Source organism: Orycteropus afer, unplaced genomic scaffold (assembly GCF_000298275.1).
Source record: "Orycteropus afer afer isolate SDZICR_OR568_19922 unplaced genomic scaffold, OryAfe1.0 scaffold00026, whole genome shotgun sequence".
In the NCBI taxonomy this organism is placed as follows: Eukaryota; Metazoa; Chordata; class Mammalia; order Tubulidentata; family Orycteropodidae; genus Orycteropus; species Orycteropus afer.
In genome coordinates this window covers 19,236,330-19,261,669 of record NW_006921613.1, presented here as the reverse complement: position 1 = coordinate 19,261,669, position 25,340 = coordinate 19,236,330, and the positions used below count along the sequence as shown (strand labels likewise).

Below are 25,340 nucleotides of genomic sequence, written 5' to 3'. Positions count from 1 at the left end.
GGCAAGAGACATAGAGCAGGGTGAAGATGGGGCAAATAGGCCAGTGGAGGGGCAGGCCCACCTCTGGAGGTACTTCTGGGTCTCCTCCAGGAAGCTCTGGGAATTGAGTACACAGTGGGCCTGGGAGACGAGGGTAGCCATCTTGCTGGCCAGAGCCTGGCTCTCATCCTCCAGTTGGTGGTGCTGTTTCTGCAGTTCTAGGCTTGAGCACAGGTCCTGCCCTACTCCTGCACTCTGCAAGGTCCTCTCTAATTGCTCCATCTTCTCTTTGGCCTCCTGGGGAGGGACATAGGAGGCTGCATGAAGCTCTTGGTATAGAGGACAGTAGGTGGTCCTTCTTGGGCTGTGCTTATCCACTTGGCCAGAGGCCACAGTTTCTGAGTCTTTGGTGCCATAAGCATATTCACCTATTGGAGACCTCTGTCCCTGCATTGTCAACCTGTGGCCAGTGGTGCCCAAACCTCTTCACAGAGACTCATGAACATCCCTGTCTCCTCATGCTCCTTCCTCCCCAGTGGAACTCAAGTTGTGCAGACCATGCCCTGGGCACATGGGAGACAGTCCTGCACTGTCTACTGATGGGTAAAGCCATGCTTATCTTGCTGCAAGCCAGAGACCTCCAAGCACTGTAGGACTTCATAGGGCCCCTCCTGAGTTAGCCAACCACCCAGACTCCTCTCCTCCCCTTCCTCTTCCTGGGCCCCAGCCCAGCTTCAGTCACCCTCCTTTGCCCTTCACTCCCTCAGCTGACCTGCAGCAGCTCCAGGAGCTGCTCCTGCTGTCTGGCCTGTCGGAGCTTGTCCCTACGCTCTGCCATCTTGAGGTTCAACTCCTCCCACTTGGAACTCAGGCCTTGAAGCCTGGCTTGCACGTCCTCCTGGGCATGAGGCCCACTGTTCAACAGCTCTCTCCCAACCTGCAGTGGAGACAAAGCCCCAGGGAGGGTTGCTGAGGTGCTGGTGCCATGAGTGACCACAGCAGGCTGGGACCAGGTGGCAGAGGTGGGGGTAGCTGGCTGTAAGCTGCACTGCTGGGCTCAAGCAGTTCAACATGGCCTCAAATCTGTGGGCAGAGGCAGAGGGCTTTCTTTTGAGCCCTACAAGTAGAGAAGGGCAAGCAGGTTGGTGGTTGAGAAGGGCTTTTCTCTGGTGGAGGTGACAGGCTCTGAACTTTTCCCTGGAGAATTTGGGGGAAAGGATTATATACCAGCTTTCAGGCTGGTTTGGGTGCCAAGGCAAGGGCATGCCCAGCTGAGTGAATGAGGTAGCTGGAGGATCCTAACTTCATAGTAACTGAGGGTAATTTGTTCTTCAGTTGAGTGTGGAGTTCAGTGCAGTGCAGTTTGGTTGGGAATTTGATGATAAGTAGGCCCTGAACCCTCTTTCCAGTGTTCCCACCTGTTGTAAGTCCTCCACATGTCTGTGGGTAACTTGCAGCTCACTCTCAGCTGCTTCGTGCCTTCTAAGTTTCCGCAAAATGTTTCTGGGTTCTCGGGAGGGCTCATCTGCTGCAAGCAGCTCTTTCTCCTCTATCCATAGCATCAGCTCTGCCACATCCTGCTTCCATTCCTGCCCAAGAATGGGAGAGAGTGGGCCTCACAGCCTGAGAGCGAGGACGGTCCAAGGAGCTTTAGGTAAAAGGGTCTCTGAGACACCCATGGGAAGAGCTAGGCTTAGCACCAATCTTGGGGCTCACAAGAGGTAGGGCCTGAAGTTCTCTCCCCAGATGAGGAAGAGCAAACTGAGGTCAGGAAGGAAAATATCTCAGGGAAAAGAGTAGAAGGAGGTCCCAGGAGTCAGGGTCAGGGCCTCACTGTGCCAGACAAGAGGAGCACCAGGTTGGACCCTACTACTCCAGCCATGTCTGGTCTGATATTTGACATATTGCTCCATACGGGCTCATGTTGTGTGAGCCTCTGGGCTGCCCAGCTCTGAGCATCTATAATGGGCTGAACAAACATCTGACAGAGCCAAACTCTGTAGCTGGTGCCCATAACACATGCTAGAGTCTAAAGAGCATCCAGAAACAATGGAGGTAAGGGAATAACTTGACGAGGGAGAGTATGAGGTCTGGACTTTAGCTCCAGCTCTGGCTCTGACAGTAGAGTGCCTGCCCATGGCCTTAGTTTCCCTCACCTTGAAAATTCAAGGCCATAATGCCTGCTTCATAAGGTGTTCTGGTGATGGATGACATAATATGTGAAAAAAGTCCCATGTAGTTTCACTGCAGTTAGTGTAGAAGTGGCATCTGAGGCATTCATTTTGGGAGGCCTCATGCACCCTGGGCCAGGCCTCTTACCTGGAAGTGGATGGAAGCCAGCAGCTGGCTCCTCCTCTGCTTACACCTCTCCTGGACCCTGGTCCATTGTGCCTGGACACTCTGCAGCCACTCTCTGACCCTGGAAGCAGGAGCAGGTGTGGGTGTGAGTGAGGGCTCCACTCTGCCTGAGGCCCACCTCAAAAGTTGAGACTACCTAGCCCAGAGTATGCCTACTGCAACTACTCTGTCCACCCATATTCCTGGGTCAGAGGGGCTCCCACCAGCCTCAGGGGAACAGCCCGTGCAGACAAACAAAAAAAGGGAGGCAGGTGCTGCCCAGACTGAGGCCGACTCACATGTCTGCTGCGGAGTGCTGGCTCTGAACCAGCTTCTTGCCATGTGCCTGCAGAGCCTCTGCCCGAGGGCCCAGGGTGCCCAGGAGCCACTCAAACTCCTGATGTCGCTGCAGCAAGCTCTGGGCCTCTCCTACAGTCTCCTGGGGGTACAGAGACTTGGGGTCATACCTGGGAGGATGGGGGTTGGCACCAGGGGCCTCTTGCCCAGCCTGACTTCTGGGCCTCAGGAGATGAGCTCCCTCCAGTGTTAGGGGAGCAGCACCCCAGCTCCCATCCTTGGCTCCTTACCCCAAGGTGGTCCAGACGCAGGAAGGCCTCATGTTTGGCACAGGTGGCAGTGAAACCATCTGCTTCTCGGCCAAACCTATGCAGCTCCAGCTCCTCCTGCAGCCATTGCTGTCGCTGCTCCCAGGCAGCCCTCAGCTCCCTGCCTTTTTGGCCCAGGAGCCTCAGAACACTGGCCACCTCTTGGGAGCCCAGGGAGTCCAAAGCGGTCATGTGCTGGCCCTGAGCCTCCAGTTGCTGCAGCCTGTCCAGGATGACAGATAGAAAGTCAAAGCCCTCTAGCCCTACTCGCCAACCTCCCTCCCCCTGCCTCCATGCTTCCTTCATCTTGGAGCTCTGATGAGAGCGTACTGGCAGGAGGGAGCTGAGACTAGCTAGCCCAGCTGGTTTGCTCATCTGGTGGGACAACTCTGCCTAGCCCACTAAGGAGGCACTGAGTCTAACAGGTCCAGCACCAAGCTTAGGACTTAGGTGCACAATAGTTCCCAGGCTCCCTGCATGTCATAGCCCCTGCTCCAACTGGCTGTCCTGCAAATGTGGACTGCTAGTGGCCAACGTCGCAGTAAGTGGCCATGGCCGGGCCAGCACAACCCAGTAAGTGAAAAATCACTTAGACCACAGTCCTGCCTGCAGGACCATTGCTAGCCCAGATGGAGCCTTTCAGCCAGGTAGGGCACAGCCTGCAGGCATCTAGCTTGGGAACAGCTGGTGTGAATTAGAAAAAAGCTTTACTTGCTCTGGGCTTTTGCCCTGGGCTGAGGCAGCCCTGACCTGAGAGGTAGGGCGTGACAAGTAGAGGATGGGATGATTTTCAGTGTTCACTGGACCACCAATTAGGCTCCCCCATGCTGGACACAGCCTGCAGGCTGCACGCAGTGCCTTGCTGGCCGACGGAGGTGTGCATCTGAGTACTCAGGGTGAGTCCAAGGCCCAGTAGAGTCTTGGTCACCCAGAGTGGCCCAGGAGGCTAGGCTGCCCTGACTGAATGCAAACTACAGACTCATTTAAATTGAATCTGGACAGGCCCAGGATGGAGATCCCAGGAAGCTTACTTACTCAGACTAAGCCCTGGATCCCTTTCTGAAGAATGCAGAATTCCCAACCCAGTTCTAGGTTACATCATGCCTCCTTGTAAATGTGCTCCAAGCATCATGCAGGACATCAGCCTGGGCCTTTCCCCTGGGTGGCCACACTGTTTCCTGCCACTCCCTCTGTGGACCCATTGCTAGCCCGAAGCACACCCTGTCCCTCCTGTCCTGACCTCTCCTGCCTCAGGCAGATCTCCGCCAGCAGATGTTGGTGTTCGGTCAGCAGCTGCTGTGCCAAGGCCACGTCCATCACCTCCTCCTTGCTGTGCAGCTGAGCCCAGACACCCTCTGCCCATAGCAGCAGTTGCTGGCTCTCTTGCAGGAAGCTGTCGCGGGCCTGAGCCTCGGTCTGGGCCTGAGTCTGAAGGGCCACCTGCCTCTGTACTTGCTTCAGCAACTCCTGCATTGTTTCCACTTGTTCTCGCAGGGGCTGCCTCTGTGTGGGGCCTGCCTCCTCTACCCTGGGAGACAGGGCCCACTGCATATCAGTGCCCAGCCTGCCCTGAGCCTGGTGTTCCAGGCATCACTCTTCTGCCCATGCTCAAGTGCCCCAGGGAAAAGTGGTGGCAACTCTAAGCTCCCACCTCCTCATTCACCCTCCTCAACCTGTGGGCAGCAGGAACATGTGAGTCTTCCTTTCACCCTGAACATTTTCTCATCCTGACTGTTCTGCCCAGCTTTGCCCCAGCCCTTTTCACAGCACAACCTCCCTGTCCTCCCCTACCCTAATTTTTCCCCTTCCCCATTCCATAACCCTGGTCTCTGCCTTCACTGTCTCCCAGTGTACCACCACTGTGCCGAACTCATACTTTAGGGCCACACTTTGGAGGCAGTGGATCCTCTCTTCCAGCATGTGCATCTTCTGCTGGGTCAGCTGTAGGATGCGGGGGCTGCCTTCTGAGCCCCCTGGCTCTAGGGCTTCCAGCCGGACTATCATGTCCTGTAGCTGGACCTGGGTGGAGTCATATTCCTGCAGAAAACTGCACACATCCATGATGCCTGCCAGCTCCATCTCCTTCTCCTTTGTCAGGGCCTCCAGCTGTCTCCACCTAGGCAAACAGCACAGGGCATGTCTCCATTACAAGGAAGACTCCCATCCATCCAGGGCCTTGGCTACATAGCAGAATCTGTCAGGCTGGCCATTCCCAGGCCCTCTCCTCCCTATCTCTGGCACGCTAGCCCTTCCTCTGGGCATCGTGGGGGCAGACTCAGGTGCGCAGGCACGCAGGCCTGGCGTCCACCTGTCCCCATTACCGGACACTACCTTCTCAATCTCACCTCCGGCTCAATTCTTCCTGCTGTTGTTGGATCTGTGTGGAGTCCCCAGGATATCTCTGCTTCAGTTGCTCAGCAGAGCTGTTGACCTCAGCCCAGCGGCCCTTTCCCACAGCCAGGGTGGCGAGGAAGTTCTGGGGAAAAGGAGGACCCTGGTCTCTGAGGGGTTGCTCTTTCCCCATACTCCCCTGTAGTCTACAACTGACCTCTGCCATGCTCTCTCTTACAGAGAGGCTCAAGCTGTGTCCTTCTGGAAGGACAGAAATCCAAGGCCTAAAATTCAATACCAACTTCCCTGCCCCTCTTCCTCAGACAAGACCTGAGTTCGCATGGAGAACTGAGGCACAGGAGTGAATAAAAGGGAGGCAGGAGAGGGGGAGAGGGACAGGAGTCAGGAGGTGGAGAACGGCCAAGTGCCCAAGACTCTCCTGAGTTCTGAGGGAGCTATACCTCATATTTGAACTGCATAACCACCAAGTTGTCAGCCTGGGGCTGCAGCATTTGAAACAGTGCTGTCTGGTCCTCCAGCCAGGACAGGAACTCTCCACAGGAGCTGGAGAAGCCAAACAGGGCCACCATCTCCTCCAGCCGGGCCCTGCGGTGCTGAAGAGAGGCAGCCCAGAGGCAGGGTTAGGGCAGGTGCCTCCCAGAGCAGATGGATGGCTGACCCAACCAGCAGAGCCTGGGCCAGCACTACAGGGGGGCCCTGCCCCTCCACTGAACCTGCACCCTGTCAGAGGTCTTCCTGGGGAGGGAGCTGCTCTCACTCCATCCTGTTCTGCTCAAAACTTTCAGTATTGGCCACTGCTCTGAGGTAAAATCCACACTTCTCTTGCGGGGCTTGACTGCCTAACGGGATCCCGGACTCTCCTCCAGCCACTGCCTCCAGCCTCGGTGCTCTAGGCACTCCGGCCTTCACTTCCTCTGCTGGACCTCCTTCCTGCCTTTGCACAGGTCCTGAAACGCCATCTCTTGGCCACCTTCCCTGCATTCCTCTTGGCCTCACCTGACCTCTGCTTCTTGCTATTCAAGTCTCAGCTTAAATATTCTTCTCTCCGAGATGCCTTCCCTGGCCCCCAGGCTGACCCATATGCCCACATCCACCTAATGACTGGTCTGACAGCCTCACTGCCATGATGTAAGCTCCTTAAGGGCTGGGAGCGTGTCCAGTCATGCCTCTGCCCCTTGTGCTCACCTCACAGAGTCCAGCACAGAGCAAGCGCTCAAGGAACACTTCTTGAAGAAGGGGCATTACCTCTGCCAGGACTCGCAGGCCTTCATAGTCCTGCCTCAAGCGGTCCTGTGTCTGGAGAATGGTGTTGGGGTCAAAGTCAGGGTCAGATATGCTCCAGGCCTTTCGGTTCCTCGGGCCCTCCCCTAGAGGGCTCAGGGCAGATACCACCTATGCAGACAAAGGGCAGCATGTCCAGAAGGGGCATCCACCATCCCAAGAAACAGAAGCCATGGCAGGGTGGGACCAGTGGTTGTACCTGGGGCTCCTGCTCCATACCATAGCTGAGGGCCAACTTGGCATGGAAGGCTTCCTGGTCCTTCAGCTCACAGGTATCAGTGCCCGATTGGAGCACCTGCTCCACAGCCTCTCCTACGAGCCAGATGAAGTGTGTCCCTGTGGGTACAGGTTCTGAGGGCTGCTCAGGTCTTACCCTATTCTCCACCCAGCAGCTTTCCAGTGGAGGGTGGGGATGATTTATTACTTAATGTTCCCTGGCACAGCCTTGTGAGAGGAGCCTTGTGGCCAGGATCTCAGAGGTGTATCTAGAGAAAACAGGGCTTATGGCAATCAATGAAAGTCCACCCCTGTCCAAACATCTGATGCCCATCTTTTCAATCATTTTATCATAACATAAGCTCATTAATCTTAATTAATTAATTAATTCAATACATTATGGTACTACAGCATTTTTTTTGCTTTCACTGATTAAAATTGGTATATGATGTGCTCAAAGATTCTGGTGGGACAGTGGTTAAAGCATTCAGCTGCTAACCAATAGGTCGATCGTTCAAACCCACCAGCTGCCCTACAGGAGAACGATGTATTTCTGTAAAGCTTTACAGCCTTGGAAACCCTTTTGAGCAGCATTATCCTGTTCTATGGGAGTTTTGGTGGCGTAGTGCCTAGAGCACTTGACTGCTAACCAGAAGGCTGGCAGTTCAAGCCCACCAGCCACTCCTTGGAAGGAAGACTGGGCAATCTATTTCTGTAGAGATACTGCCTCAGAAACCCAAGGAGGGATCCCTCTGAATCATAATTGACTCGGTGGCAGTGAGTTTGGTTTTTTTTTTTTGAGTTATCCTGTCCTATAGGGTTACTATGAGTCAGAATCAATTTGATGACAGTAGGTTTTGGTTTATGATGTGCTCAAAGTCATTTATTCCCCCAGTTTCTTCTCATTCTACACTCAGCAGAGCAAGATCTCATAGTTTTCCTTGACCCATCCAAAAACTAAATCAAACTAGTTGCCTGAGAGTCAATTTCAATTCATTGTTACCCTGTAGGGACAGAGTAGATCTGCCCCATAGGGTTTCCTAGGCTGTAATCTTTGGATTGCAGAAAGCTAACTGTCATGTCTTTTTCTTGTGGAGTGGCTGGTGGGTTCAAACTGCTGACCATCTGGTTAGTAGCCACAAGCTGAACCACTGCACCACTAGGGCTAACCTTGACCCATGGAGGCTCTCAAATATGAAGTATTAGTTTTAACTTGCTGAATGATCTCTCATAGCTGGTGACGAAAACTGCAGTGGTTAATAGAAACTACTCAGTGGTGCCCCTTCAAGTGGCGTCTAGGGCATGTGCCATACCTGCCATACCTTAGATATGCCTCTGCAGGACCGTCCCACCCAGGGCCTTACGATTCCTCAGGACTATAAGGCTCACAGGAGCTTTGGTGGCACAGTGGTTAAGGCATTTGGCTGCTAACCAGAAGGTCGGTGGTTCAAACCCATCAGCTGCTCTGAGGGAGGAAGATTATGCAATCTACTTCCATAAAGATTTACAGTCTTAAAAACTCTATGGGTCAGTATAAGTTGGAATAGACTGGATGGAAGTGAGATTTCATAAGGCTCACAGACCCAGAGCAATTAGGACATGACCCAGGAATGTCCAAGCAGAATGTGCATGGTCTGAATAAATACTATGAGTGGGTGTCCGAGGGAAAAGGCCAAAATAGCCCGGGGCAGTGGGAAAGTTTTAAAGACAAGGCAGGACTTCAATGCACCATGCAGTACTGGCACTGGGAAAGCACAGGCTGGTGTTCTTCCCTCACTTTGTGCCTCTGCCCCCAGGCAAGCATCATACAACAACTTCTGGGGTAACATTGTTGTTATGTGCTATGAGTTGGACCTGACTCATAGCCACCCCTCTTTGGGTTTCCAAAGAGGTATCACTACAGAAGTAGATTGCCCAACCTTCCTTCCAAGGAGTGGTTGGTGGGTTTGAACTGCCAGTCTTCTAGTTAGCAGTCAAATGCCTTAGGCACTATGCTACCAGAGCTCCCTAAGGGATCATGTTGTTGTTGTTGTTGTGTGCCATCGAGTCAGCCCCGACTCATAGCGACCCCTCCTTGGGTTTCCGAGGCAGTATCACTACGGAAGTAGGATTGCCCAACCTTCCTTCCGAGGAGTGGCTGGTGGGTTTGAACCGCCAGCCTTCTGGTTAGCAGTCAAGTGATTTAGCCACTATGCTACCAGAGCTCCTAGAGAAGGAAATTGTTGTTAGTTGCAGTTGAGTCAACTCTGAATCATGGTGACTTCATGTGTGCAGACTAGAACTGCTCCTTTGGGTTTTCAAAGCTGGGACCTTTTGCAAGCAGATTACCAGGCCTGTTTTCCAAGGCACCTCTGGGTAGATTTGAACTGCCAACCTTTATAGCTAGTAATCAAGCACTTAACTGCTTGTGCTACCCAGGGACTTCAGAGGAGAAAAGTAAAAGGCACAGGGAAAGACTGGAAAGGGGAAGGAAACGAAGTGAAGCAGGAAGCAGGAAAAGGAAGACTCAGAGAATTATGGGTTGGAAGAGTCCTGCCCTATTTGACCATCTCATCGGCCCTTTGTCTCCTGTGGAACCACCTCCTCCCGTGACAGCCTGTTGTTGCCTAGTGACGGGAAACCACCACTCCCTCTCAACCCAGTCTATCTATGGGCAGCTCCAAGCCCCTCCTCCCCCTGAGCTCCACTTGGCCTCTCCTGAGAGTCGTTCTTTCAGTCCTTGGATGCCATATAGAGCAACACAGATTAAGTTTAACCTGTCACTCATGACATATTGTTGAAACTCTGACATGAGTTCTTCACAGGTTACCAGGCACATCCTGGAGGCCACAATCACTGTCCCCCTACAGAAAGGGAGGTATAAGGCCACTTGGGAACTATGTTCCAGCTCCTGTACCTCTGTAGGTGAAGTGTGCCTGGACCTGGGGCCACAGGTGCTGGCTACCTGGTGCTGTCAAGATTTGGGTTCCATCTTGCAGTTTCCCAGTTGTGCTCCCATCAAGCTTATTCCAGCCTTCTGGGGTCTCCCCCTGTTTGGAGGAAATGGAGAAGTCTTTACTTAGCTGTCAAAGTGGCTCCCCCTATCCCCCCAGCAAAGAGCCACCTCCACCCAGAATTACTGGGCAAAGCAAGGGCCCGGAAACGCTGGGAGCCAGCCCCAACCACCCCATCAATGCTAGCACTGGCTAAGTAGTAGAGGGCACACACACAAAAAAATAAATAAATAAGACATCTCCCATCCACCCATTTAAAATTAATTAAAGCTGAAAAAGCAGAGCAAACATGCATACAAAGAAGATAATATGGCGTATAGCCTAAGGCATCTGACTGCTAATCAGAAGGCTGGTGGTTGAAACCCACTGGACACTCCTTGGAAGGAAGATTGGACAATCTACTTCCGTAATGATACTTTCTCAGAAACCCAAGGAGGGGTCGCTATGAGTCAGATCTGACTCGACAGCAGTGAGTTTATGATAAAAGCACAATGTGTTACTATAATGTCAGTGCTTGGAGATAAACATCATAGACATACAGGGTGGGATGGGGTAGAAACAGCTCTGGGCCCAGAGTCAAGAGGCTTCTCCAGCAGGGATAACAGCACCTCTTTAGGCAGTAATTTGGCCTGAGCATTGGCTCTATGAGGTGGAATAGACTTGATGGCAATTTTTCTTTTTTCTCTTTGAGCCTTGGTTACTTCCTTCATTCGTTAAGTTAACATACTATGGATTGGATTTTAAAAATCATTAATTATGTAGTTCAGGGAATAAATGCAAAGGAAAATGGAGAGATTAATCTAGGCTAAAACTTGTAAAAGTATGAACCTTTCAAACCTCATGTGAGCTGCCACATGACATGTCAGTGCAGGCTCGGACCAGACCCAGGGATCCTATCTCCAGCAACTGACTCCTCTGTTAGGTACCTCCTGAGATACAGAGGATCTGAGCTGCAGCTCAAACGGCGGATGGGGCAGAGAGAAGGGGTGGAGGAGAGGTGCCCGGGCAGAAAGAAGCATGCTGGTGGGCCAAGCAGAGATTTTAGATTGAAGGCTGAGCTTCCTTGGGAGTGGGGAAAGAGTACTCAAATGTGAGGCCAGAATCTAAGGGGCATATTTCATGAGCTATATGACTTCCTGAAAGGGGGTGTGAATCATATACTGGCCGGCCCAAATTGCCATGGCCACACATGTATTTTTAAGAACCTGGGTGCCCAATGAACTGAGGGAAGGGTTTCAGAAAGCAATCTGGTTAGTGTTTAAACCACCAGTTCCTGTTGTGTTGATTCTGACTCATAGCAACTCTATTTGTGTCAGAGTAGAACAGTGCTCCACAGGGTTTCCAATGGCTGGTTTTTCAGAAGCTGATTGCCAGGGCTTTCTTCTGAGGCACCTCTGGGTAAACTTGAACCTTCGTTAGCAGTGGAGTGTGTTAACTGTTCACGTCACCCAGAGACTTCTTGGTTAATATTGTCAGCTGCTCAAGACGGCCCCTGACCTAGGGTGACCCCATGCACACAGTGTTGTCGTGAGCTCCTGACTCATGGTGACCCAGGCTCAATGGGATTGAATGGTTGTGATCCACACGGTTTTCACTGGCTTAGTTTTCACCAGGCCTTTCTTCCTAGTCTAAGTCTGGAAGCTCCACTGTGACCTGTTCGGCATGATAGCAACGTGTGAGCCTCCACTAATAGATAGGTGGTGGCTGAGCAAGAGGTGCATTGGCCAGGAATCAAACCTAGGCTCCTGCATGAAAGGGGAGAATTCCACCACTGAACAAGCACAGGTTAGTGATTAGGGCCTCCAAAACGCACAGGAGCCAAGTCAGGAGAGCGAGCCAAACATTCCAGAATGTCCAAGTGGAAATAGGCTTAAGGACACCTTAGGCAAGGCAATGAAAACAAAGGGAACATTCCTGGAGGAAGATCATTAATGCTTGGAAACCACTGGGCAAAGTGAGCAGCCGTGCTGAACTTGTGATGACTTCAATATGCCTGGGCAGACAGGGCTCCTCCTAACTCTGGGCTAGGTCAGCCTGTGAGGTACTGCTGATGGTGGAGGGAGGGCACACGCAAACCCAAGTGAGACCAAAACCCTGAGCAGAGGTGCATCTACAGAAAAATAGCGCCTATGGCAATTGGTTTTAAGTGTTAATTGGTCTCTCACAGCTGGCAATGGAAAAACGATGGTGAATAGAAACTACTCATTGGCCACCACCACCCCTAAGTGGCGCCCAGGGCAAGTGCCACGCTTGCCATACCTTAGATACACCTCTGCCCCTGGGTCAGGGGACTGTCCTCTTATATTCAACCTCTGTGAGGCCCACTGACGACAGAGCATGGGAGGAAGGGCACAGCGCCAGCACCTGGCTGCAAACATTTAGTCCCCGAGGCCTGTGAGTCTGGGCCCCTTCCCTGTCTCTGCCAGCCCCGCCCGGTGCTCGGTCCCCACCCGCATGGTGAGCGACAGCCGCGCTGCGGCTGTCTGCGCCTGTTGGTCCAGCCGCCGCAGCTCTGCCGCGAAGGCGCGCACGGCACGCTCCAGCTGCAGGTGGCGCATCATCAGTGCCTCGGCGCCGGCCTGGTCCGATCCACAAGACGCGCTGTCCAGTAAGGATCGCCGCTCGCGAAGCCACAAGGCCGCATCCTCTGCGTCAGCGAAATACTGCGGAGTAGAAGGCTGTGTGGATGAGGGTGTGCGGGGCTAGGAGCACCGGCCCCGAATGTCCTGCTGGCCCCGTTCCGCCCCGCCCACCGCTGTACCTGCTGGACAGACAGGGCTGCCTGGAGCCGTGCGCCCAGCCCTGCCGCCCGCATCTGGAGCAGCTGACACGCTCCCAGCACTGCCTGAGCCCGCTCCCAAGGATCCCGCTGCGTCGGGGATCCCCCGACGCCGAGGCCACGCCCCCTCTGTGCTAGATCCGCGCACAAGACCTGGTGGTTGCAGATCTCAGTCTCCAGGGCCTATTGGAAGAGAGTGCAAGGCACCTGGTGAGGGGCAGGAAAAGGGGAGGGGCCGGGGCCCTAGGAGGGGCTGGTGGGGAGGCAGGGACCGACAGGACCAGAGGTGGCCGACACCTTGTGCTTCTGCAGGGCGGCTGAGAGCTGCCTGAGATTCCGACCCAGGGCCACATTCTCCACCAGCTGTCTGCGTTCCCTCAGCCATGCTTCCTCCTCCTCACAGCTGTGCAAGAACTTTGCCCGCTGCAGGGCCTGCTCCAGCAGAGTGCGCCTAAGGGATGGGAAGCGCCACCGCCACCAAGGGGCTTGCTGAGTCCGCAGGTCAAGGGGAGGGGGTTCCCCACCAGTAGACAGACCCGCCCTCTTAGACAGGATTTTTCTTTGTCTTGGACTACTCAAGAGGTGAGACAGACGCCTTGGGGGTAGGAGTACATGTATAGGAAGTTGCTAGGACAGCAGTATTTTAAGCTGGGGCAGGCCGGGATTTGGGTTACAGAGAAGTTCTGGAGAATGTAGAGGAGCTGGAGCAGGCTCTTACCGGGCTCTGACTAGAGACACCAGGCCCTGGTGGAGCTCGACCAGCTCCTGGGCCTTGGCCTGCAGCACCTTCACACTGGTGCCTTTGGAGGAGTCCAGCTCCATGGTCTGGTGGGTGAGGTGGCTCACATGGGCTCCCTGGGCAGAGACCTGGACCTCCAACAGCTCATGCCTCTGCAGCAGCTCTACTACTTCTGCCAGCTGCTGACCACAGGCTGTGGAGCTGGCTGGCACCTGGGCAGAAGTGAGTGGTCATTCCAGACCCAAGGGGCTGGGTCCCCCTGACCCCTGGTGCTGAGGAAGTTCCTGCACTTGGCTATATTCCCAGGGGCCTGCTAGTCCAGGACCCACCTGCAGCTCCTTGAGCTGGTCAGAGGCAGCCTGGACCTCCTGCAGCAGGCTTTGCACCGCCTGGCTGCTTGCCATCTGCTTCCTCTTCTCTTGGAGATGCTGAAGGAGCCTCTCCCAGCGTCGGGTGACCTCCATCTGCCTGGAGGATGTAAGAATAAGGGTGGTCTCCACAGTGCTGGGGAAGGAAAGCTACCTTGGGGTCCCCAGGCAGTGGAGGAGCCTGAGCTCTGTGGCTGGGACATGGTCGATTGGCAGCACCATGACAAGAGGCAGATGGGATAGTGTGCCCTGTTTTTGGACAGACAGAGAAGCCAGAAGGAGGGCCTGGAAGGCTCAGTCCTTCAGGGCTTCTCTATTCTCCTTTGCTGTCCCTGTCTCACTTGATGGCAACTCCATCCTTCCAAGTGCCCTGGCTAAAACCTTGATTCTTCATTTATCCAGAGCCTACATCTGATCTGTCTGAAATTCCTATTGGCATTATCTTTCAAGTATGTCCTGGATATTTTGAAGAGTGATCATTTTAAAACAAAAGTTTAGGTTGTGTCACTCTTGTGCTCAGATCCTTCAAGGAGTTCCCATCCTTCTCTGGGTAAAACCTGTCTTCACTGCTCTTCAGTCCCCCATGATCTCTGCCCACTCCTCAGCCCAGCACCTCCCTGACTCCAGTCTCCTGCTGCCACCCGCCTCCATGCTATCATTCCAACATGTCAGGCATGCACTGTCCTGAGACTCTGTTCTTGCCATTCCTTCTGCCTAGACTAGTCCTTTCCCTTGTTTCTGCATGGCCATCCCTTTCTTTGTGGTCTTTGCTCAAAAGTCAAATTCCCTGTAAAGCCTCCTGGCCACCCAAACTAATGTTTTATATCTTCTAACCTCTTATCTTGATATCTCTTATCACCTTCTCTTGATTTATGTTTCTTGTTTTTCTTTTAGATCTATTTCACATATTGTACATTTTTCTTATTTGTCTGTTTTCTTTAGTAGTGTGTAAGCTCCACAGGGCAGGGCTTTTGGTTTGTCCTATTCGTTGCTAAATTCCAAGAGCCTAGAACAATGTTTAGGACATGGTGAGAAAACCAAACCCAATACCATTCCTATTCGTGACAACACTGTGTATTGCAGAGTAGAGGTGTGCTACATAGTTTTCAATGACTGTGATCTTTTGAAAGCAGATCAGCAGAACTTTTTTCTGAGTGGATTTGAACTACCAGCCTTTTGGTTAATAGCCAGGTGCTTAACCAGTGATTCCTTTGGGACATACAAAAACCAAACTAAACTCAACTGCCGTGGAGTCAGACCCGACTCATAGCGACCCCTCCTTGGGCTTCCGAGGCAGTATCACTACAGAAGTAGGATTGCCCAACCTTCCTTCTGAGGAGTGGCTGGTGGGTTTGAACCGCCAACCTTCTGGTTAGCAGTCAAATGCCTTAGGCACTATACCACCGGACCTCCCCCTATGGGACATGTTGTTGTTATGTGCCGTCGAGTCGGCCCCGACTCATAGCGACCCCTCCTTGGGTTTCCGAGGCAGTGTTCACTCCGGAAGTAGGATTGCCCAACCTTCCTTCTGAGGAGTAGCTGGTGGGTTTGAACCGCCAGCCTTCTGGTTAGCAGTCAAGTGCTTTAGCCACTATGCTACCAGAGCTCCCCCTATGGGACATAGTAGACAATAAATACTTGTTCAATGAATGAATTAATAAGAGGTTTCCTGGGAAGGACAATGCTTTATCAAAAAGGATGAATTATGGATGGTGGGATTTCAGACTTCGTGGAAGAGAGGTCTCTTTAAAGGGAATGCTGAATTCATAGATCACCCCTTTCCTCTGTGGCCAGGAGTCAGCATGTACAGGGATAGGGAAGTGATAGGAAAACCTCAGCCTGTAGTGAGGATGGTTCGTGTGCCCGGGGCTCACCTGTAGGCCACATCTGCCCAGCCGTGGTACTTCTCCTGCTGCAGGATGTCTGCAATCTCAGCTAGGGCCTGGAAGCGCCCCTCCTGGGGCAGGATGCCAGCTTCAAGCATGCCTAGCCTCTGGGAGGCTGCCTCCACCATGGCTGGGCTGGCCAGTGGGGCTCCCACCTGGTTGAGCACAAGTTCCATGTCCACCAGGTAGCTCTCGCGGAGGGCCGCCTTTCGCTGGAAGCGCCGGGCCAGGGTTTCCAGGCGCTCCAGCTGCAGTAGCCGCTGCTGCAGAGCCTGGCTCCGTGCGGCCTCTGCCCGCTCCAGCCCTGCCCAGCGCTGGGACAGATCCGCAGGGCCTAGGCCCTCACAAGGCAGGAAAGGCCTGCGGTTCTGGGCTTGGAGCTTTGTCTGTAGCCGAAAGAGCAGGACTTCCGTAGCCCCTCGCTGCTGCAGCCGGGGTGGCTTTTCCTGGGTTCGGAAGGAGGCAAAGGCCACCAGTAGCTGGTTCATGGCAGGTAGTGAATCTGGGAAGTCCCGGGCCTCCAGCTGCACCTGCTTCTCTCCAATCCAGCGTAGCAGGTCTGCCACCAGCTGCTCATATTGGCTCTGTAGCTCCTCTGTCTCTTGAAGCTGAAGCAGGATCTGTAGGGTGGGGGATGGGATGGAGTCAGAGTGTCACCTGGGTCAGTCTCTGGATGAAGGCTTTGCCTTTGGATGCTGAATGCCATCCAGAGTGTCCCAAGATGGGCTCTTTTCCCTTCCCTGGAGGCCCCCATCCTCCTAAAACAGCTCAGCGCCCTTGGCCTGTATCACCTGCCTGCCCCCAACTGAGACACTAACCCTGAGAACAGCCCTCCCAGGCCTCAGGCTCTGCCATCGCATCCAGAGAGTAAGAAAGTCCCCTGAAAACATGAACTCGGTGTAGCCACACTTGGCGGAGCCTCTTCTATCCTGTCCTTGCAGACTCTCTAAACCCTAGGTCTTCTATAGCCTTTTAATCCCATTAGGAGCTTAACAGCCTGAGAACAGTGGGGGAGGGGCAGGAGGAGGCACTGCTTCCCTTGTGGGCCAGGTAAATTGCTGAGCACCTTACTTACGGTTCCTTGAACACACACATACACACACACAAACACACACTAAACCAAACCAGTCGCTGTCGAGTTGACCCCAAATCACGGCAACCCCATCTGTGTGGAACTGTGCTCCATAGGGTTTTCAATGGCTGTTTTTTTGGGCACCTTTGGATGGACTCAAACTGCCAATCTTTCAGTTAGCAGTTGAGTGCTAACTGCCCAGGGACTCCTGAGCTCTCCAGTAGCCTTCTATCATCCAGACATTATCATCTCCACTTTACAAATGGAGCACAGCAAAGTTAGGCCCATGTTGGCTCCCACCTCACTTCAATGCCGCTGCAACTCCCTGAGGCTCATGCTCCCTTTGTCACCAACCTTAGCGAGTCTCCTCTGAACAGTCTGGCCATGGTGCAGGCGGGAGAAGTGGTGGTAGTAGAGGGAGACGTAGGTCATGATGGAGCGCTCGTCAGGTGGTAGAGCCGCCACGTCCTCAGGGTCCAGCAGCTGAGCAATGCCCAGCTTCTGCTCGGCCACATGGAAAGCAAAGTGGAGGTTGTGCAGTGGGTGCTGCGGGTGCAGGGAGCTATAGTCGATCAGGTCTGGCCTGGGCAGGAATGGGAAGGGTTCTTCACCAATAATAATAGTACAGTATTTTTACTCAAATAATGCACACATGACAGGGTTTTACAAACAGAGCAACCCTGTAAGATAATTTATTGCTTTGGTTTCACCCAACCTTTTTAAAATGCAAACACCTTCCTGTTGTTAGGATAACCTTAGTGTGAATCAGTCTATCAGGTGCTCTTGACAGTTGTCTGAGAACTTGGCTGGAGGTTGGATAAGATTCTGCTGGAGAGATAGGGGCTCAGAAGCCAGAGCCTGTAGGCAAGGGGGAAGCTCCAAAAGAGCAGGGCATTTGGCAGGGAGAAAGCTGTGAATAGAATCAAGGGCCACAGAAAATGGAGAAGGTAGGGTCCAAGGCAGACTTGGCCAATTCCATGGCATTCCTAGTGGGGGTGGAGGCTAATCATAGACCAAGGACTCAGACAGCAGCCCTCTCTAATTCTGTGCTCCACTCTGGCCTCACCTTCCTTTAGGGTCCAGGGCTCAGAGGGGATGTGGGAGAATAGGCAAGTTGAGGACACAGACCGCTAAGGAACCAAGCTCTTGGAGCAGTTGACTCAGTTGATGGAGCCCTCCAGAAAGAAGGCTGAGACCTACCTCAGGCCAGGTCAGGGCTGGGAATGTGCTAGTTTCTCCCACGTACACACATGCACACATATACAGGTACAGACTCATGTATACACATACACATACACATACGTGTACGTGCTCACACAAGCACCTGTGGGCATGAATGAGGGCATTGAAGGCAAGCCCATCTCTCCAGCTGCAGGAGAAGTCAGTGATGCTCACGTTGGTGTAGCTGGCTGTCTTCCGCTGGCACCAGATAAGCAGAGCTTCCTTAGTGGACAGCAGGGCTGCACTGGCCCCAAACTCCTCCTGTAAGACAGAGGAGTGGGGTCACGATGCTGGACAAGGATTGGGAGGCAGGAGAGCCTGCAGGCCATAGGAGAGGCAGGGTGGGTCTCTCCACCTAGAGATATGTGCTGACTCCTTTCTCTTCAGAACCACTGATTCCTCTGTGATGGGGCAAGGATTGAGGATAAGAGAAAGATTGTCCTTCCACAGAAGCAGGGCAGCTCAAAGCCATCGCTTCAGAGCAGCTGGCTGTGAAGTGACAACTGGTGACAGCAACAATAGCCCCCATTTATTGAGCCCATCTTGGACCAGACATCATGCTAAACAACCTAGGGCCTCAGGAATCAAAGCTGGACTTCACTAGACCAGTTCAACTTCACATAGGCTTTCTCCTTCACCACAGGCTTTCTGTAAGACAAGCCCTGCACCCATACACCTACATCTCAACCCCTCACAGCCTATGAAGTTGACCCTATTATTATTTCCATCCCACAGATGACAAAATAAGGTTCAGTAGGAGAGATTTGGAAGCTGCCCAGAGATCCCATATAGGGAGGGGCTGGACTGGACCCAGCCATGCTCCTCAGGCTGGGAAATGACTCATTTATATCTGGGTTTCCTCCATTCCCCTGCTTGCTTCTCTTGTTGATAATTTCCTTTTTTCTGCCACTCTTGGCTTCCATATGCCCCTCCCTCTCTCCTTTCCTTTCCACTTGAGTCTTCTTTCCCTCCTCCTTCCTCCCTTTCCTACTTCTTTCCTCAGCCTTCCATCCTAGTCCCTTTCCCTCCTTCATTGGTACCTTCCCTCCTTCCACTCCCTTCCTGCTTTGCTTCCTCACTGCCAGGGCCCCCACATCTCCTTTCTCCTCTCCCATTCTTCCTCTCACTTTCTCCTCTCCTGATTCTCTCTGTGTACTTTCCTCCCTAACCAATTTCTGTTTTTGAATTGAAAATGTCAAACCAGAGAAGGCTGTGTGTCCCCCCTGGGCATGGGAGCTTGGGTAGGACAGACCCATGGACAATAACACAAGCCTTGGAGCCTTGCCTCCGAGCTCATATCCAGATAACCCAAGAGGCTGGGCATGGATGGAGGTACAATGGAAAGCCTGAGCCTATTGTGAGGATGGTTTATGTACCTAGGCTGATGTGAACTGGGGAGAAGGATACCTGGGGATGAAGCTGTGAGGGTGCAGGGTCAGCCTGATCCTGAATACCTCTGAGTTATGCAGGAAGCAGGACCTGAGATGGCTGTGAACAAGTGGAACCAGCAGGAAGGACAGTGATCTGTCTGGTCAGGCGATGATGATGACTTGCTGCTCCCAATGGAAAGGCTGCAGGGGCACCTGAAACTGCTTAGGGGTTTGAGGAGCTTAGCTTCTTGAAAGGGCTTTAGGTCAGTTAGAGATCCATCCATCCATTTGTTTGCTAAACACTTATTAAGCACCTAAGGCACTTGACTGCTAACCAGAGGCCCTAGGTTGTTTAGCATGATGTCTGGTCCAAGCAGATGGTTCAAACCCACCAGCCACTCCTCAGAAGGAAGGTGGGGCAATCTACTTCTGTAGTGATACCGCCTGGGAAACCCAAGGAGGGGTTGCTATGATTTGGGGCCGACTCAATGGCACATAACAACAACAACAATAATGTGCTAAAGGAACTCTGGTAGTGCAGAGCCTAAGGCATCTGACTGCTAATGAGAAGTTTGGTGATTCAAACCCACCTGCTGCTCCTTGGAAGAAATATGGGTCAATCTACTTCCATTAAGTTTTACTGCCTCAAAAATCCAGTGGGGGTTGCTATGAGTCAGAATTGACTCAACGGCAGTGAGATTTTTTTTTTTTTTTTTTGGTACTATGTGCTCGGAAGGAAGGTTGGGCAATCCTACTTCCGTAGTGATACTGCCTCGGAAACCCAAGGAGGGGTCGCTATAAGTCGGGGGTCGACCCGATGGCACATAACAACAACAACAACAACAATGTGCTAGGTTCAGGGGATAGACAAGGCCCCTGCTCTCTGGGGCTCACAGTCATATCTTGAGTTTCCAGGGTTCTCTCTTGAATGGGCCACATTTTTTTTCCTTTTTCTGGGTGTTCTAAACTGATTGGAGTCAATATTTGGGTGCTGTTTTAGAAACTTGAAAGTATGCAAATTGATAAAAAGGACTTTATGTTTATATCCTTTCTGATCCATATATGGGAGAAAAAGAGTTAGAATGGAGAAAGATGGGGGACCACAAGGAAATACTGTTGGGATACTGAGGCTTTTGTAAACCTTTAGGGCTGGGATGTCCTCTACAACATTTGATTCCTCCAACAGCACATCATGGTGTAACATAAATTTATAGGGTTTCAAGGCTAAGTATAGAACAATTGGTGGTCCCTTTCCATCTTTCAATGGTACCCTCCTTCTGAGCACTCCCTCTCTAGCTATCTACACCTTTCCTACTCTTCCTCTTGCCTGGTGAAATGTGGGGCAGTCATCTGCTATGGAGTCATTGAAACCCATGATTCTAGTTTTCACTTCACCAAATTATCATATTGCTGACATTCTGGACTCTTTACCTGTGGTTGGAGAGTGAATATAAATATTGTGGGTTCCAAGGATCTGCTGTGGGGATCATAGAAGTTGGATGGAACTGCTCTGTCTCCAGGGCCTGAGGGGAGGCCAAGGTCAGGCTGGGCTGGCCTGGGGCAGGTAACTGGCAGCTAGGAGCTGAGACAGACATACCCTGTCCAGGGAGATGTGGGAAATCTGGAAACGCAGAATGATGACCCAGATGAGTCCCAGGATGAGCGTCTGATCTCCATCCACAATGTTCTCTGGCCCAATCAGGGGTATTGGCACCTGTGGGCACAGTTGGTTGGGCTCAGCCATGGAGCTTGTGTGCCAGAGAGGACACCAGGGGGCTGGCTGCCGGATGGAGGATCCTGGAATGCATCCTGCCCCAGCCAGGAGAACACAAGGGAGATGCAGGGAGGAGGACAAGGCCAGGTAAGCCACTGCTCTCTGATGGCTGGGCCTTTGGCCCCAAGCTCATTTATCCAGAGTGAAACTGGCCTAGTGAAATGGGCTGAACCACTGGAACTGCAGGACGCTCTGTGGGTGAACTATAGGTAAATCCAGGGGTGTGTGTGTATGGGGGAAGAAATGAGAGTCATAACTATCAGTGCATAACAACTGTCCATCTTTACCTCCTAGGGGATCTTAGGATCTCCAAGAGGTAGTTGGGTGGTCTAGATGAGAGGCAACTGAGCCCTGTTCTTGTGCTCACACCTGAACTTCATTCAGCCTCTTCATCAGTGTCCCATCTCCAAGGGAGTCTATTCGAAATTCAGGTTCCCAAATCCCACCCATTCAGATTCTCTTGAGCCCAGGCCAGGAATTTGCATTTTAGCAAACACCTCGGTGATTCTTATGCATGCTAAAGTTGAGAACAGCCCCCCCCCCCACCTGCCCTAGATCTTACCACTTGGACATGGAGGATGGGCAAACCCAAGGGGAGAAGAAGAAAAATGAATGAATACCAGAGTCCTTACAGCTTCGATCCTCACAATGTGATCCAGCCCCCATCACCCCTGGTTTATTTTCACTCTCCTCTATCACATGGCTCCAAGGCCCAGAGGATTCTTCAGATCCTTGAGATTCTAGGCACAGTCCTACCACAGGGCCTTTGGACTGGCTGTTCTTGCCAGCCGAAAATATTACTCCCTCTCCTCAGATCCAATGGCTGTATCCCTTTCTTCCTTTAAGTTTTTACCTAAATGCCATTTTCTCAGTGAAGCCTCCTACCCTGACCACCTTATTTAAATTGGTGGACAATTCCTCCCACCCAAATACACGTGCCTGATCTCCTTTCGCTGCTCAGTTTTTATTCTTTCCCACATCACCTATCACTTTCTAACATACTATAATAATTTACTTATTTATTGTTTATTAACTGCCTCCCCTGCTAGAATGTAAGCCTCCACGTTAGCTAGGATCTTAGGTTTGTTCCTAAGCACCCCCAGTAGAGTGTCTGGCACATAGTAGGTACTCAATCAATACTTATTGAATGAAGACAGAAAGGGAGAGAAACTGTCCATAAGACCTGGAGGGGCACTGGCTTCAGCCACCCACCAGCCTTAGGGAGGCTGTGTCCCTAGTATTCTTCTTGGGTGCACTTTGTTGCATCCTGACTGGTCCCTAAATGATTCCACCCCATGTTCTTCTCTCGTCTGTGATCCCTTCTGTGTTCACCTCAGCTTGGAGTTGGAATATCTGGTCAATGGAGTGTTGGAGCTGGCTTGTACCAGCTCGCAAGAGCTGATTGTGTGTATCTCATGCTGGGAGCTTGAAAGTGGCCCTGGTGGGAATAGTGTAAACAACAAAAACAACAAAAAATTGTCATTGAGTTGCTCCAATTCATGGTGACCCCACATGGGTCAGAGTAGAACTGCGCTCATAAAATGTTCAATGGCTGATTTTCCGGAAGAATATTGCCAGGCCTTTCTTCTGATGTGCCTCTGGGTGACTCCACTGGACAGAGTGTGTTAACCATTTGTACTACCCAGGAACTCCTGGTGGGAATAGTAACACCACAGAAATCAGAAACACTACAAACCAGGGCTTTTATTTCCCTCCAGAGGGCTGGTTGTTAAATACCAGCACACCACTGATCTGGGTTCAGTTAAACTGTCCCCCTCTGAAACTGTGGTTTCCCTGGGATCAGACTCTGAGCTTCCTTATTGTGTTCCCCAGAGCCTGGCACAGCATGCCCAGCACACGGTAAGATCTTCATCCTATTAATGAACAGTGTGTTTTGGGGTAACTCCTTTGGCCTTTCTCGACCAAAGTCAAAGGATGTCACCTTCACAGGGCTATATGTCAATGTAAGATGTTGTCTGTCAAAGTGCTAAGAGAGCCGCAAAGCCTCTGACAAGGGCCATGGGCTCACCACTTGCCCTCAGTTCCCAAGGGAAGATGGCCAGCTCACAGGGTCATTGTCTTGGGATCAGATAGAGCCTGGCATCTTGTGGCCAGCAGTTTCTTGGTGACCACGGTTATTCCCCTTCCCTCTACTCTGGTTTCTTATCTCCCTGGCTTCCCCCCGGCACATCTGGCTCGCAGGGGGATCCATATAATCTCCCTTCTAGGGAGCTCTGATAGCATAGTGCCTAAGGCACTTGACTGCTAACCAGAAGGCTAGGGGTTCAAATCTACCAGCCACTCCTTGGAAGGAAGCTTGGGCAATCTACTTCTGTAGTGATACTGCCTCAGAAACCCAAGGAGGGATCGCTATGAGTCGGGTCTGACTCGACGGCCTGTAACAACAACAACAACAACAATGATATTCTCCCATAAAGATTACATACAACCTTGGAAACCCTTTGGGGTGGTTCTACTTTGTCCTAGTCGCTATGAGTTGGAATCAACTTGAGGGCACAGAACAACATACCTGTGTATGTAATTCCATTTGAGAATAGGGTTTTCTTTGTTATGCTAGTGAGTCCATTATCCATATAAGATGTGTCCTAACCCAATCACTTTTGAGCTATGAAAGGAGGAGATTAGGCACAGGACCAAGGAAGCAAGATGCCACACCACATGAAGATCACCAAGGGACTGAGGACAGAAGATGAAAAGAGACAAGGACCTTCCTCCAGGGCCAACCGAGAGAGAAAGCTTTCCCCTAGAGCTGGTGCCTGAAATTCGGAATTCTAGCTTCCTAAACCATAAGAAAAATAAACGTCTGTCTGTTGAAGCCACCTGCTTCTAGTATTTCTGTTACAACAGCACTAAGAAACCAAAACAGGGTCCTTCCGTGTCCCTTGCGCCCCTGCCTCCTTTTAGCAAGTATCTCTGTTCCTTTCTTTCTGGTGACTCTGGCTCCCCTTTCCCCCTCAGCTGTCTGGTCCAGCTTCTCTAAGACAGACCTGGCACCTCTCCCCTCCACAGCCCTGCCCAGCGGCTGGGAATCCTCCTCTTGCTTCCTGCCTCAGCCTGCCTTCCATGGCTCCACAAGGGGGCTCTGCTGGTTGGTTGACCGTGACTCTTGCCTGGCAAATATGTCTGGGTCTTGATTTTCACATTTATGAAATGAGAAGGTTAAGAGAACACTAAGATTCTTTCAGCTTTTAAATCCTGCAATTCTCTCTTATTACAGACAGAAGAATATTTCTGTCCCAGTAAGGGTGATGTCTGCTGCTTCAGTCAGTTGGGGGTTCTCCCAGTTAGGAGCTTGTGTGGGGAGGGGCTCGACTTCCGGTCCCTCCATATCCTACCTGCTTCTCCTTTATCCACGTCCCCAATCCTCTGCTCGGCCCACGGTTCAGCTCAGGAGAGATGATGCACTAGGCCAGCCTGACCCAGCTGCCCACCCCAGCCCCACTACCCGGGCGCCCTTTGCCCAGAGCCCACCTTGGCCTTGAGGAAGGCCAGCACTCGGCTGTTGTTCTCTAGGAAGTGCACACGCAGGCGGCCTCGGCTGGGGGGTGGCAGGGTCTCTCCTGAGATGAGCTCCAGCAGTCGCAGTAAGTGAGTGCCATCACCCAGCTCTTTGTACAGGTTATGGATCTTGATGCCCACCTGAGAAGGGGGTGGGGGAAGGTGCAGGGTCAGCCCAGCCTCACCTGTCTGCCCCATCCCTGGACCTGGAAAACACAGCTTAGAGGCAACTGCCTTGGAGGAAGAAGCACCAGCCTGAACTCTGCTGTGGATTCAAGAGGCCTCAGCCAGATGCTGTCACAGCCCGCCCCAGGGGCAATGGGCCAGGGAGCTCGGACAATGGCTGAGGCATGCTCCACTCACCCGGCTGTGCTGGAAGATGTTGTTGATCCAGTTGGTAAAAGTCTTCTCCTGCATCCGTGTGTGCTGGGCCTGCAGCTTGCGAATGTGGCCCATCTCATACTCAGAGTCCATGGTGGGACCTGGGCCGGGAGAACTGTCCTGTGTCCTCCTGCTGCAGGGACCCTATAGTCCCAAGGAACTGCCAGGGACTTTGGGGCTGACAATACCTCAGGCTGCAGTCTTTTGGGGACTTTGGAGTCTCTGGGCATTTCCCTAAGCCTGGAGATGTTGTGGGGATGGAGGTGGGGGAGGAGTGTGGATACTGATAACTCCCTGGGAGAAATTGTGTCTCTGCCAGGAGTATGGGGACCCCTCTCTGCCAGACTGTCCCCCCATTTGGTGAGGACTTGTGGCTTGGAGCCTAGACAGGTGAGGCTCTCATGCACCTGGCTGGTGTTCTGCCCTTGAATGTCCCATGGCCCCATTGTCCCACCCTACCTTCCAGAT

The 25,340-nt window shown here is 52.3% G+C and overlaps 1 protein-coding gene across 1 annotated transcript in view; it reads right to left on the bottom strand.

Moving 5' to 3' along the window:
• The window catches only part of SPTBN5 (spectrin beta, non-erythrocytic 5), a 57,089-nt gene extending 32,124 nt beyond the window's left edge, over window positions 1-24,965 (bottom strand). Inside the window, exons 1-24 of the mRNA XM_007935330.1 lie at window positions 24,855-24,965; window positions 24,465-24,632; window positions 20,796-20,912; window positions 17,932-18,089; window positions 16,962-17,190; window positions 15,524-16,155; window positions 13,611-13,749; window positions 13,261-13,493; window positions 12,840-12,993; window positions 12,525-12,725; window positions 12,214-12,426; window positions 9,667-9,799; window positions 6,754-6,890; window positions 6,519-6,665; window positions 5,714-5,866; window positions 5,267-5,397; window positions 4,798-5,037; window positions 4,162-4,449; window positions 2,904-3,144; window positions 2,616-2,755; window positions 2,299-2,398; window positions 1,398-1,568; window positions 752-916; window positions 62-276 (exon numbers count right to left, since the gene is read on the bottom strand). Of these exons, the coding sequence (XP_007933521.1) occupies window positions 62-276; window positions 752-916; window positions 1,398-1,568; window positions 2,299-2,398; window positions 2,616-2,755; window positions 2,904-3,144; window positions 4,162-4,449; window positions 4,798-5,037; window positions 5,267-5,397; window positions 5,714-5,866; window positions 6,519-6,665; window positions 6,754-6,890; window positions 9,667-9,799; window positions 12,214-12,426; window positions 12,525-12,725; window positions 12,840-12,993; window positions 13,261-13,493; window positions 13,611-13,749; window positions 15,524-16,155; window positions 16,962-17,190; window positions 17,932-18,089; window positions 20,796-20,912; window positions 24,465-24,632; window positions 24,855-24,965 (4,616 nt within the window). The remainder of the gene's footprint in view (window positions 1-61; window positions 277-751; window positions 917-1,397; window positions 1,569-2,298; window positions 2,399-2,615; window positions 2,756-2,903; window positions 3,145-4,161; window positions 4,450-4,797; window positions 5,038-5,266; window positions 5,398-5,713; window positions 5,867-6,518; window positions 6,666-6,753; window positions 6,891-9,666; window positions 9,800-12,213; window positions 12,427-12,524; window positions 12,726-12,839; window positions 12,994-13,260; window positions 13,494-13,610; window positions 13,750-15,523; window positions 16,156-16,961; window positions 17,191-17,931; window positions 18,090-20,795; window positions 20,913-24,464; window positions 24,633-24,854) is intronic.
• Window positions 24,966-25,340: the final 375 nt, after the last annotated feature.